The following is a 14,399-nucleotide window of genomic DNA, read 5'->3' as shown; positions in this document are numbered from 1 at the left end:
TACACTCAGAATGGGGTAAGGATAATGCAACTGTCTTTGGCCTCAGAAATACACGTGCATGATAGCAGACATAGCTGTTGAGTAATAGAGAGGAGAGTTCATGGTTACAGCATGAGAAACATCTGAGTCCTACAGCTGGTTTTAAGCAGGAGAGCTAAATAATGGAAGATCTCAAGAAATCATGGTAAATATTTTTAAAACTTTTCTAGATTTGTGCTACAAATTAATCATTAAATAAACTTTAAAGTAACAAACTTATTTACAAAAAGTTCATTTAATAGTATTGTTCTGCACTATCTTCTTTCTGAAGACAGAAAGTTCATAATGTAAGCCTATGCAATCCAATGGGCAGAGACTGCAATATCTCTGCATAGGACTGCTTGGTCATTTCATTAGAAAAATGTACTGAAGACTGTGGAAAAGATACATTAGTTTAGCAGTCAGTAAAAAGGCAGATAGCATGAGGTCCGAAGGAGCAGTGAATCCCATGAAGCCCCAGTCCTTCTAAACTAGACTATTTATAGCTTGGGCAGATCATTTTCCTTTGATCAAAGAGAGAATGGCCATCTTAAAACTTGTGTTGTATCCAACATTAATTAACCCCATCATCACTTACAGCCCAATCCAGAGCTCCAGGCAGCTGGGGACAATGCCGCTGCTATCCCACTTCCAAAGGGCATCCAGGGGGTGCGGGAAGGCAAAAAAAAAGACCATTAGAGAATCCCCCATAGTGTTAAATAGACTTATGCCATCAAAAAGATAGCATAAGTCCAACTCCTCCAGTGACGGTGTACCCAGGTCAAACAGCTAGTGGAAGCTGACTCAGGTCTGCTCCACCCCCGGAAATGACCCCAGAACACCCCTAGCCACTCTAGAATATTGCCCTGTGCTGGTGGGGCTGGGAAATGGTGGCCACTTCCAGAGTTGAATGCTGTGGAGGTGTGTGGCTTCTGGCTGCCTGAATATCTGCCACTTCCGCTGGTGCAATTGTCAGTTGTGCCAGTGAAGTGCGCATCCATGTCGGCACAAGGCTATGCTGGTTTCAAAAGTGAGTTTGCACCCCACTCCTCCGGATTGGGCTGTTAGTCACTTAAACTTCCAATTCATTCTGTATTCATTTTAAGATTCTTCAAAGGGAAACCTTCAAGATCCTTCAAAGGGCCTTGACAAAGAGTTCTGGAGTAATCGAAAACTTCCTTACAGCTTTTTAATATATTGGTTGGTTCTAATAAAAATACAACAATTGTTGTTTCTAGAAATCTTTTGTTATAAGTTCCTTGTTTCATTCATCTTCAAAGTGCCTCTGCTGTTTATCAATTCATAGGGTGCTGTCACATGCCTTTTCCAGCAGTGATGGCAATGCCAAACCAGAAGTATAAGGGAAAATGCTTTGCATAAGTGAATTGCCGCCCCTGCGGCTCTCCAGCATTGTTTGGAGGCGGTAGCTGGTTGGTTGCAGCAGAGCAGGCTGTGACTGAATCCATCGAAGACGGAGATCCTCTGGCTAGACCGCAGGGGTGAGGTCGGGGATTTCCAGCCGCCGGTGTGGGAGGGGGTCTCATTGGCGCCGACCTCCGTTCGCAGTCTGGGGGTCCACCTGGATTCGTCTCTCTCAATGGAGACCCAGGTGGCCCATACAACCCGGACTGCATTTTTCCATCTTCGCCAGGCCCGGCGGTTGGCTCCCTTCCTCTCCCAGGCGGATCTGGCCACTGTGATCCATGCAACGGTCACCTCCAGGCTGGACTATTGTAACTCACTTGTACTGGCCTTCCCTTGGCGTTTGATCCGGAAGTTAAAACTGGTCCAACATGCAGCAGCACGCCTGCTCACAGGTGGCGCTCTTCAGAGAACACATCCAGCCTGTGTTCGCGGCAGCTGCATTACGGCTTCCGGTTGAATTCCGAATCATCTTCAAGGTGTGGGTTTTGACCTTCAAGGCTTTTGCGCGGCCTGGGACCCTCGATACCTTCGGGACCGCATCACCCCATATGTCCCAATTCGGCCCCTGTGTTCTGCAGAGGCCAACCTACTGGTGATCCCCGGCCTCTATGATGTGGCTGGCCTCCACGCGGGCCAGGACGTTTTGCGGCACTGGCTCCTCGGCCTGGTGGAACTACCCCTTCACTTCCAGCTGTCCGGGCCCTGCAAGGGACCTGGGTGAAGTCTCCACAGGGCCTGCAAGACTGTGTTGTTCCACCGGGCCTTTGGAGTGTCCAGCTGCTGAATGGTGCCCCCTCACTGCTCTGTGCCTGGGACAGTTACATCAGGGTCCCCTCATACTGAGGGGCTCCCAATCAGCCCCTCATGAGAGGGAAGGTTTTAAATTGGGGTTGGACACCTCTTGTTGTTATTATGTATTATGGTTATTTGCTGTTTTTATGAGTTTTAAGCTATTTTATGGGATGGAGCTTATGTATTTATATTTGTATGACCGCTCCTGTTGATGTTCAAATAATGTTGTTCACCGCCCGGAGCCCTTCGGGGATCGGGCGATATATAAATTTAAGAAATAAATAAATAAATAAATAAAATAACTAGCACAGGACTTTGAAACTACTTTGAAACATTGATATTTCTAGTGTTATCTGAGCTAGCAGTTATGAGATCCAGGCTGTTTTTAGTCCTTATGTGTATGCTCTCTTAGGTTAAGTTGACACAGAGTATTTTATAGGTCATAAGGTCACTCATCCTTACACATTCCATGTGTTTTATAGTGTCTTAATGTGGATAGCTCTGTTTTTGGCAGACATAGGGAACTGCCTACATCAATGGGAAGGAATATACCATGGGGAGTATTTTCTCACCAAGCATCCATTCCCACACTCAGATTCAGAGATAAAATTATTGAGCCAGACATGTTGCAGATTGCTGCATTCATGTGCCTTTATTCATGATTTATATTTGTACAGTTATTTAAAATACTTAAAGCCCTCTTTTTCCTGTTAGAGCTTTAAATGAGATGTATCAGTCACCACCACCACAAGGATAAATCACTCTGGTACCATGATTGAGATGTACTATGACAAAACTTGAGATTCACCAGTTGTATATCCTACACTTTCCAATAAATCATGATTGATTTTGAGGGTCACTGTAACTCAATCTGTCCTTTACAGTGTGTTCTATACAAATTCTCCTATTATGTAGATTATGTTGAGAATATTTATTTGGTCTTCTCTTAAATACCTGACTGTCTTTCACGAAATTTCCTACTGTCACCCATTAAGCTTATGCTGAGTCCTTTCTTCACAATTATGATTTTCTTTTTTTGTGTGTGCGCTTGTGTTTCAGTTGCGCTCGAGTACAGAGCTTGACCAAGACATCCTCAATGACTGTCTCACTATCCATCCTCTCCAGCCATCCCCATCTCCACATGACACTTCAGATAGCACCATCAGACCATCGCCAGGACCTACTCATGACATTTATACAGGTATAGGAGGAAGATATGCTTTGACTTAGCACATCATTCTCTAAATCATTAATGACCCATAGAAGCAGAAGAATGCATTTTGAATACCCATTGATTTCACAGGGATATTCAGTTTTCCCATATAAAGCAAAGGGACTTCACATAGCTTCATTTTGACTGGATTTTACCACTCTTTCTTTCCAGTCCATAACAGTAAGGCAGAGATTTTCATTTTGTACTGGGAAGTTTCTTGTATATTTGGTGTTGGGTCAATATATGCTGTTCCTAAAAATATTCTAAATCAAAAAATACTAGAAGACAATTTAATATGATTAATTTGTTAGACTTTACATATTTGAAATATTTTGGTTGACAAAAATACTGACCATTTTCTATTCCAGAATAAATTTTATTTGCTTAATCACTCTTTCCTAGAGATACCAATTTTAATGTAACAAACTGGAACTTAATTCAGACAAGATGAAGTTATTTTTAGTTGAAAATATGACTGACCTGGAGGCAAATATTGTCCCTTTATTGTGGATAGGGTCTCACTTTTGAAAATGCAGGTTGGATCCTAGATTTCCTACTGTTCCTGGATTGCCAGCTGGCAAATCCCAGAGTTCTTGTAGCCAGTTTCAGTTTGTAGATGTATCCTTTCCTAGGAAATCTGTCCATAGTTACTCATTTCTTGGTGATATCCGATGCTCTACATGTGGATACCTCTGATAGGTGTTCAGAAACTGCAGCTGATTGGAAATGCAGATCACAAAGTTTTGGTAGGGGTAAAATTCTAGGAGTGTATTACTTTTATTCTGCTTCGTCTATATTGGTTGTCCATAAATGTATGGGCCCAAATGAAAATGGTCGTTTCATGCCTTTGGGGTGCCTCCTAAATGCTTATAAATGGTTACTGTTGAAAATGTAAGGCTGCTGTTTGAACTTTGTCAACTTGTGCTTTTAGCAACATTTGTGCCCGCTTGGAATTTACTGTTTGGAATTGTTGTGTGCTTTTCTATTGTGTACCTTTTAAAAAAACTTACTCTTGACTAGACTGTTTTTAAACTTTGCAACCCAACATCAGGCTGTTAATAAGAGAATGTTTTGCAGGTCAATAATTAATGTCAGAAACAACTTGATGGCCTAGAAGGCACATGACTAGGCCTTCTGTTCTTATCTCCCACCCCACTTTCTCAAGGTATAAAATCAAACTCTTTGAGGAAGACCAAACGCTTCAGATAAGGGGGCTGGTCTACTCGTGGATTTTGGGAAAGCCAAGCATAAAACAGCTTCTCCTTTAAAGGGAGAGGGGGAAGAAGAGCCCATCCTCCTCCCCTCCACTCTATTTGACTCAGAGCTAGGTGAAGTAGGGAGATTAGCAAGGCCAAGAAAGGTTACCTGGTGGTCTATGCCTCCCATTGCATAGAACTTGACATCTTCGCAGAAACCTTCCGCTTTTCTCCTCCGCTTTGCTCACCATAGTCTTGCCCAACTAACAGTCAAAACCTCTGCTTTAGCAAGGGTTACAACTCCCTTCTGTGGCCTGGGGTCTTCTTCTCCTCCCCACTCCCAGCAGCCTAATCAAAGGAACAGGGCATGTGTGCAACAGAACAAGTCATCTCTGCTGTGCAATTGAGCCCTGCCCCCCATCTCCTAGGAACAACCTAATCAGAATGGGGGGGAGGCATGCATGCTACAAACTGAATCTCCCTCACCTCCTAGCAGCTGCCAAACTGGGGGAAGGGAGAATGTGCAGTGCAGACTGAGTCATCTCTTGCTGGCAATTGAGCCTCCCATCTCCTGACGCCCCCCCCCCTCTATGCCAATGCCCAGTTAGCCTTGATAGCCCTGAAGTTAAGATACTTCCCCCAAGGATGAAAATACAGGAATTTTGAGTCAATCTGATGCAAGTGGCACAGATATTTTTGATGCACATTTCTCAAAAACTATGTTGGCTAGAACTGCTGCATAATTTTGCAGGTTTTTGTTTCTTTTTGTTAAGAAATCTAGTATGGAATGTTTATGGAACTAGGGAATTCTCAGGCTATTTATGCTACAGCTTTTTTTGGTTCATGTTTTCATATATTAGTATTCAATTACAAACTTTCACAATAATGGGAGGCACACAAATATTCTGAAAATCCATATAGAGAGGGAAAGTTTTCCAGTGATGCAGTCAGACTTGTGCAAACCATCTCTGCTTCTCACTTGCCTTGAAAGCTCCTTGTGGGGATGCAATAAGTCAATTGTGACTTGACAGCACATACATATGTAATGAGACTTGAGAATTTTTCATTCAAAATCAGAATCATAGAGTTGGAAGAGACCACAAGCGCCATCAAGTCCAACCCCCTGCCATGCAGGCACACACAATCAAAGCACTCCCCGCATCCAGCCTCTGTTTAAAAACCTCCAAAGACGGAGACTCTACCACTCTCCACCAGAGGGTTAGGAGTTCAAACACCAAGAGTCACTGGGGTTATTAGGAGGGTCACAGACCCTGCCCTTACTTACTTACCTGCAGTCTTAGAAGAGCACCAACACATCACTGATAGTTATGAAAGGAGGGAAAAAAGAAATGGAGCACGGGGAAGCAAGGTGGCAAAGAAGGTAACCCCTAACCCCTGACCCCAGGGCATTAACCCTAACCCTCACCATAACTGGTCGAACAGCCCTACAATCAGAAAGTTATTTTTAATGTTCCTAAGGTGGAATCTCCTTTCCTGTATCTTGAATCTATTACTCCGTATCCTAGTCTCTGAGGCAGCAGAAAACAAGCTTGATCCCCCTTCGACATACATCTCTTCAAATATTTAAATATAGCTATCATGTCCCCCCTTAACCTTTGCTTCTCCAGACTGAACATCCCCAGCTCCCTAAGTCTCTCTTCGTAGGGCATGGATTCCAGACCTTTTACCATTTTGGTTGCCCTCCTCAGCACAATATCCTTATTAAATTATGGTGTTTATAACTGAACACAGTATCTAGGTGAGGTCTGGCCAATGAAGAGTAGAATGGTACATTTACTTCCCTTGACACTATACTCTTATTGATGCATCCCAGAATTGTATTGGCTTTCTTGGCTGCCATATCACACTGCTAACTCATGTTCAGTTTGTGGTCTACTAAGACTCCCAGATCCCTTTCACATTTTCCAATGGTGTACCACTAATGGGAACATGGAGTATCCCACATCCCCGGGCGCATGCCATTTCATCATGGGGGGGGCGCCAGGCACCCCCACCCACATGACAAAAGGGTGTGTACCTGAGCTGCGTGTCGCAGCACTCCGTCCCCTCCTGGCCTTTCTGTAAGCCAACTTCTGCCCTCCCCAGGCCCTGGGGAAAGCAGGAGCCAGCCTGCAGGGACACAGGAGGATGGGGCTCCATGGTGGGTGGCTGCACTCCACCCTTCCAGGCTCCCTGCAGGCCTTCTTCTACCCTCCCCAGGCCCTGCAGGGAGAAAAGCAGGAGCCAGCCTGCAGGGGGGCAGGGCTCCATGGCAGGCAGCAGTGCGTCACCCTTCCGGCCTCCTTGCAGGCCAGCTTTTGTCCTCCCCCTGAGTCCCGCTCTCCCCTGGCCTCCCTGCTGGCTCCCATAAGTGGGGCACAGGGAACTGGGCAGGTGGGGGGCGCAGGAGGTGGGGGTGCGGGGAGGCGGCCAAGCCCTCTGCTGCCATTTAGGCCTGGTACTCCACTGACATTTTCATATCCTTTTCAAATCAACTTGCTGCATGAAGGCAGATCTTGAAAATTCCCCAATTACAAGTTCTATTAATGAAAAAAGGTTGTAATCTTATAGCATGTGTGGAACTAATCACAACATCACTCTTTAGATTTTGTCCTCTATTTTCCTTGAAAACCTGCTCTCTTGATGAATACCCTATCTTCTGGCTTTAGGTGAATGTCTACTTAAACATTAAATTGAAGGTGCCCAAATCTCCTTTAGAACTGATCACAGATAGTAATGATAAGGAACAGTTCAGTATCAAGTGACAGATGAACTAATACACATCAAATTTCCCCCCTTTTCCCTACAGACATCAGAAATTAGACTTGATAGCTAGAACAAAATGAGGGATGCACATTGTATCCTAAGCACTTTCATTATAATGAAGCTGCTGATACATGAGAACATTATTATGCAATTACTGAGGGCTCTGTGTTTCTCCCCTGTTGTTCTAGTGAGATAGCTTTTATGATGTATGTGAAGCATCTGGGCTATGGCTCTCAAAACAATTTCCAAAGTTAACAGCTGAGAGAGAAAAGCACCAACATAAAATTCCTCTGTGCCACCAGCGTGCATTGCAATCACAGCAGACTTGCTGTGATATAATATACAACATGTCAGAGATGCCCAAGAAAAGGGTGAAGTTCACTATGTCAGCTTTTTGGTGTTCCCAAGGGGTCACAGCTGTTTTGTTGTCTGGCTGATATCATTTAACTTTGCCTTCAGATATTTCTAGTGATTGGCAGCTGGAACAATTGATTAAGTGCAGCAGATGAACATATTGGAAACTCTTATTGCTTTTGTGATTAAGAGCTAGAGAAATCCCCAAAGCAATAAAATGTGGGACCTGGATTAAAATCTAAGAGTCTTGCTAAAACTGAAGGTCATTACATTAGATCCCTGCCATTTATAATACTTATCAGACTCAATGGATTGTAGGTTGTTGTACTGTCAGGTAAAAAATAAAATTAGAAGAGCTGCTCATTCATTATTTCACTTGATATAAATATACTTTAAATCTTATTTCCCAGTAGATCATAAACATATTTATTTAGAAGCCCCATTGACTTAAATGGTTTGGCTGCTTCAGATCAGTCAGGACACTCTGATTTCAGATAAAAGGAATATAGGCATTTTTGTTCTTTTGGCTAAATATATTTTATGGTTATTTTCTATTTCCCAACACTGGAAATAATAATTCTTGAATTATAGCAGGCAAGTGACATGAATTGCCATTAAGGCTACAATCCTGTGAACATTTACTTAAGAGTATGTCCCACTGAACATGAAATGTACTTTTGAACAGACCTCCATGAGAATGTGGTGTGGTGTAAGTCCTTGACAGGGCAATTCTAAACAGTGTTACACCCATTGAACACCATTGAAAGGTAGAACGCTGCTTAGGATTGTACTATTGGTTGTAGAAATGTTTTCTCCTCACCGGAATCAATGTGTGAATTATTAAATAAAGAAATCTTCCTTCACATACTCTCAAGAATAGCTACTAAGTTACTTGACCATATGGACATAATTTTTCAAAATTAAATGAATGTATAAATGTTCTAAATGAGTTTTAAAAGATGAACAGCATATATACTCACCAGCTTTTTATTCTATGAATTGTTTAGTTAATTGACTAAATGCAAATAAATGTGTACATTACCACAAACTGCAACATTGTCTCTTTTTTATCAGACAAAGGAAATGTTAGAAACTTTTAGATCAATTCGAAAAAGTTTAGCATACATTACTTTAAGTTTGTTTTAATAGTTTGCTGCTTATTCTCTTACAAGAATACTCCAGAACAAAAATAAACTCAAAGGCCAATTATATAGTCCTGCTTTGTCAGTCAGCGAGGGAATGTTTCCTTCGCAGCAGAGATTTCTGTACAGGCGCGCTTACCGTGCCACTGATCCCAGAATCCCCACAGTTAGCAAGAGAAGGGAAGCCCTGATGTTTTTTCTTGCTTTGGGGTTTCCCTATTTCTGGGTCGCTCTCCCCACTCCTTGCAGGGATCAATGGTAGCAGCCTGCACAATATCAATGTAGGAATATCAATATTATACAGGCTGCTACCATACTTATGGTAGATATCAGAATATTGATAAGGAATATCAATGTTACATTTAAAGGGCTAAAAAACCCAAAAATGGCAATCTTCAGTCTTGACCTGGATGGGGGAGCAACCTAGAAGTGGGGCCAGACAAGCAACACAGGCTGCGCAGCAGGCAGTGGGGCACCCCCTTGCATGCAAACAAGGAAACATGAGTAAAACCCCACTGCGAAGACACTGTGGGGCAAGTGGTGGCACAGGATGCCCTCCACATATTAATGGGCCAAAAACAGGTCAATAAAAAAATGTCCTGAGTGACTATAATCCCTCCTGAGTACTTAAAGCTCCATTTATCTGCTCAGTTGAGTCACCTGCTGATTCAACTGGGTAACGCCAGAAATCCTCAAAATTCATCCTTTATTTAACACTCCCTTGTTGAGTACCAGCAGCAAACTTTGTTCTGAAATGGTCCCCTTACAGCAGTGATTGAGAACCTTTTTGAGACTGAGTGCCCAAATTGCAACCCAAACCCCACTTATTTATCGCAGAGTGCCAACCCAGCAATTTAACCTGAATGCTGAAGTTTTCATTTAGAAAAAAAACGGTTGGCTCCCTCTTCCTCCGCCCCACCCGCTCAAGCAGGGCCAGCCTGCTGTAGCCTCCAGCAAGTCCCGTGCACACCGCTCTGTGCCTCTCTAGCATCTCTGCCTCCTCTGCCTCCCCCCTTGGGCAGCTGCCACCCGGAGCACAGGCACCAGGCCCACCAGCCGAGTCCTCCCTGCTCACCATGGTGTGCGCACATCGTGCTCAGTGGCCCAGGCCAGCCTAGATATGTGTGTGTGTGTGGGGGAGATTTTCCACCACCCCCACATGATGAACTCTGTGTGCGCGTGCCCACAGAGAGGGCTCCGAGTGCCACCTCTGGCACCCGTGCCATAGGTTCGACATCACAGTTTTACAGTCTGAGGAGGAGTCTTTGACCTCTGGCAGTTCCATTTTTTACGACAGCTGTGTGATAAGCCTACTACAATTATATACTTGGCATATTCTGTATGCAGGTAGAAGAGGTGGTTTTCTCTAGAAGAGATTGACAGAGGACTGATTTAAGAATAATATACCCATGGAAATAAATTACAACATTTCTGGTAATTTGTGAGAGGAAAGGTGGCAATTCCACATTTGAAAAAAAAAAGGTTTCTTTAAATTATAGAGCACTTGCTCTGCTAAAAGGAAAAATAGATTTTTTAAAAAGCTTTAATTTGGGAACTGTTTCAAAATGTAGGCTTTCATCTCTTAATTGTGAGCAAGGCAGAATTGTCCATCTACATAATTTCTTTTTTGTGTGTTTTTGGAATTCATAAATATGAAATCTCATCTAGACAAGATCTATGTGCATCAATGTTTCTGATGGACAGTACTTGTGTTAGTAAGCATCTTGGTGATGAAGAACTAACAATTACAGCATAATGTGTCTTAAATATTTACTGCAATTACTGTCATTTTTTAAAAAAATGTATAATTTGAGTTTCAGCTTACAAAAATTATTTTTTTAAATATCATAGCATAACTATCTTAGGTAAAACAACAAGAACAGTGAGCATCTATTTTGTTCAGGTTGCCTATTTTTTTTCAAATGGATTATTTCACAACATTCTAGTCCTCATGTGTATTGAAGAAGCAGGAAATTACCTACTGTACTGAGAGCATGCATTGTAAATTCATAAGAGGTTGATTCTGTGCTTGGTGAATTAAAGAAAAGAAGGAATATTGTTGTCCCTTAGCACTGACAACTGTCATTTAAGAAAATTCAATTTTCTTCCTGTGAAATAATCTCAGTAAAATGTGGAAATGAGTACAATCTCTCAAATGAGTATAATTCTTCAGAAATATTAGTATAGTGAAAAATGTTTACAATTGTCAGGTATTATAAACTCCTGTAATTTTTTATGAATCAGAAATCTGATCTTACATGTAGCTGCTTGTAACTATTTTGTAGGACCTCCAACATCCAGTGTCTTCCAAGAAAAAATTGTCTGCATCCTATCCATAAGATTTAGTTTAAGTTCACCAGTTGTTGGATACATGGTCCAATTTGTCTGTCTGGAAAGTCAGTATGGTTTAGTGGTAAGAGTGTCATACTAGGACCTGGGAGAGCAAGGTCTGAATCCCCCCTCTGCCATGGAGATTCCCTGGGTGACTTTGGGTCAATAGTCTACTCTCATTCTAACTTACATCGACTTAGGGCTTTTGTGAGGAATAAAATGAAGGACAAGAAACCAATGTAAGCTACTTTGGGTTCCCATTAGGTAGAAAGGTGGAATAAATGAATAGAAGAGAAGAAGAGTTTGGAGTCTCTATCATGGGAGGGGATGGCAGCGGGGGGGCAGTATGCGGGAGCCAGGAGATCCCAGTAGTATGGGGACGGGGTAGATATGGCGGTAGGAGGGGGCCATATGAGAGAAGGGGGAGGAGATGCATTCATGCTCGGCCCCCTTCTGGCCTCCGGCCTATCCCGAGGGATGCGGGCAGAAGGGCTCAGGTATACTCTGCTTCGAGCCTGGTGTTGATTAATGCCAGGTCCATCAACAATAAGACCGCGACGCTCCGAGATTTTCTCGGGGCGCAGCAGGTGGACCTGGCTTGCATCACCGAGACCTGGGTGCGAGAAGGTGAGACGGTCGCCTTAAACGAAGTCTCACCCCCGGGTTTCGCGTGTGTCCACCAGCCTCGAACACAGGGCCGGGGGGGAGGTGTGGCAATGTTCATCCGGGATGCCATCGCCTTCAGGGCAGCCCCTGCCCCTCAAATTCCCGGGTTCGAATGTGCTGGTTTGGAGTGGTTGTCAGGGGAGAGGTTGGCCGTCTTCTTGGTGTACCGGTCGCCTAGCGCACCCGGCGACGGCCTGCCACGGCTGCTGGAGGCGGTGGCTGAGTGGGCGTTGCGTTTCCCTCGACTTATTGTCTTGGGGGACTTCAACGTCCATGTGGACGCCGCCTCATGTTCAGCGGCAGTGGACCTGGTGTCATCCATGGCGACGCTGGGACTCTCCCTATTAAACACCGGCGCCACCCATGAAGCCGGTCACACTTTGGACCTGGTCTTTGGGGCGGGAGTGGATATGGTGGTATCCTCTGTTAGCAGAGTGCCATGGTCCGACCATTTTGCCCTGAAGGTCCGGATGGATGGGCCGCGCCTACCCCGTCTAGGCGACGGACTTATTTATGTCCGCCCGCGGAGACTTATGGAACCGATCGGGTTCCTGAATGCCCTGCGGGACCCTGAGCCCTCTGGTACCCTCGATGAGCAGGTGGCGGACTGGAACTCCAGACTCTCTGATGCCATCGAGGAAATTGCTCCCAAGTGCCCTCTGCGCCCCCGCTCACGGCAGGCTCCTTGGTATACTGGGGAGCTGCGCCAGATGAAGAGGGAACTCAGACGGCTAGAGCGAGCGTGGAGGAAGTCTCGCGACGAAGTGGCACGAACAACTTATAGGACGTTTATGAAGGCCTATGAGTTGGCGATAAGGAGGGCGAAGAGTGCTTATTTTTCATCCTCCCTCGCATCTGCTAGCTCTCGCCCGGCACAATTATTTCGGACTGTTCGGTCCCTCACCTCTTTGGTGGAGGGATCCACAAATTCTCAATTGGCTATTGGCTGTGAGGCATTTCAGAGCTTTTTTGTAGACAAAGTCATGTCACTCCGCCGGGACCTTCCAGCCACATTTGATACAGTAAGGGAACTCGAGGCTCCTTCGCCGTCTTCAGGTCCAAGCTTGGACCGGTTTTCCCTGCTCCGCGAGTCCGATGTTGACAGGGTCCTAGCTGCTGTTAGACCTACTACCTGTCCTCTGGATCCGTGCCCCTCCTGGCTAATAAAAGCCTGCCGGGAGGAGTTACGACCCCACCTGTTGAATATAGTCAACCGCTCCCTTGAGCAAGGAGTGTTTCCGGGTGGGTTGAAGGAGGCAGTGGTCCGCCCACTCTTGAAAAGACCATCCTTAGATCCTGGCGATCTGGCCATACACGCCTGTTTCGAATCTTTCGTTCCTGGGGAAGGTAATTGAGAGAGTGGTGTTGGAGCAGCTTCAGGGTTTCCTGGAGGACACATCGGCACTCGATCCCTTCCAGTCCGGCTTCCGTGCTGGACATGGGACGGAGACCGTCCTCGTCGCCATCACAGATATACTCCGCTTGCAGCTAGACCGAGGCGGATCGGCGCTGCTGATTCTATTAGATCTTACAGCAGCGTTTGATATGGTCGATCACGACCTTTTGATCCACCGCCTGGCTACCTCTGGAGTACGGGGCACTGTCCTTCAGTGGATTGCCTCGTTTCTCCAGGGTCGGGGTCAGCAGGTATGGTGCGGGGATGAGGCCTCCCATAGGGCCCCACTTAGTTGTGGGGTCCCCCAGGGGGCCTTGCTTTCCCCGCTCTTATTTAACATCTACATGCGACCCCTCGCTCAGCTGGTGCGGAGTTTTGGGCTGGTCTGTCACCAATATGCGGATGACACCCAGCTCATTCTGTTGATGGAGGGGGGGCGGCCTCTGCCCCTGTAGCTCTACAGCACTGTTTGGAGTCGGTTGCTGGTTGGTTGAGGCAGAGCAGGTTAAAACTTAATCCAACGAAGACGGAGGTCCTTTGGCTGGGCCGGGGGGAGAGACCAAGGGAATTTCGGCCGCCGGTCTTGGAGGGGGTTGAGTTGGCCCCGGTATCTTTGGCCTGCAGCCTGGGGGTCCGCCTGGACTCTTCAGTATCGATGGAGGGCCAGGTGGCCCATGTTACCCGGGTTGTGTTTTTTCACCTCCGCCAGGCTCGGCGGCTGGCTCCCTATCTCTCCCAGTCCGACCTGGCCACTGTGATCCATGCGACGGTTCACCCTCGGGATAGGTTGGGATTACTGTAATTCGCTCTACGCTGTCCTTCCCTCTCGACTGCTCTGGAAGTTGCAGCTGGTCCAGAAATGCGGCAGCCCGGCTTCTGACAGGGTGAGGTGAGTTATTCAGATCACATCACCCCTGTAACTGTGCTAAGCTCTGCACTGGCTCTTCCAGTGGAGTTCCGGATCGCTTTCCAAAGGTGTTGGTGATGACCTTTAAGGCCTTATGCGTGCATGGGGCTCCCTCACTATTCCTACGTGGGACCGTGACATCACCCCTTATGTCCCAAACAGGTCCGCTTAAGTGTCGGCGGCGGCAGAGCTA

General features: G+C 45.6%; 1 protein-coding gene across 1 annotated transcript in view; it reads left to right on the top strand.

Annotated features, from left to right (window-relative positions):
• Positions 1-14,399, top strand: part of GLIS3 (GLIS family zinc finger 3) — a 174,065-nt gene that overhangs the window by 138,218 nt on the left and 21,448 nt on the right. The window contains exon 8 of the mRNA XM_048504313.1: positions 3,295-3,436. Within this exon, the coding sequence (XP_048360270.1) occupies positions 3,295-3,436 (142 nt within the window). The remainder of the gene's footprint in view (positions 1-3,294; positions 3,437-14,399) is intronic.

Source organism: Sphaerodactylus townsendi, linkage group LG07 (assembly GCF_021028975.2).
Source record: "Sphaerodactylus townsendi isolate TG3544 linkage group LG07, MPM_Stown_v2.3, whole genome shotgun sequence".
Classification (NCBI taxonomy): domain Eukaryota; kingdom Metazoa; phylum Chordata; class Lepidosauria; order Squamata; family Sphaerodactylidae; genus Sphaerodactylus; species Sphaerodactylus townsendi.
This window is presented reverse-complemented; position numbering and strand designations above follow the sequence as displayed.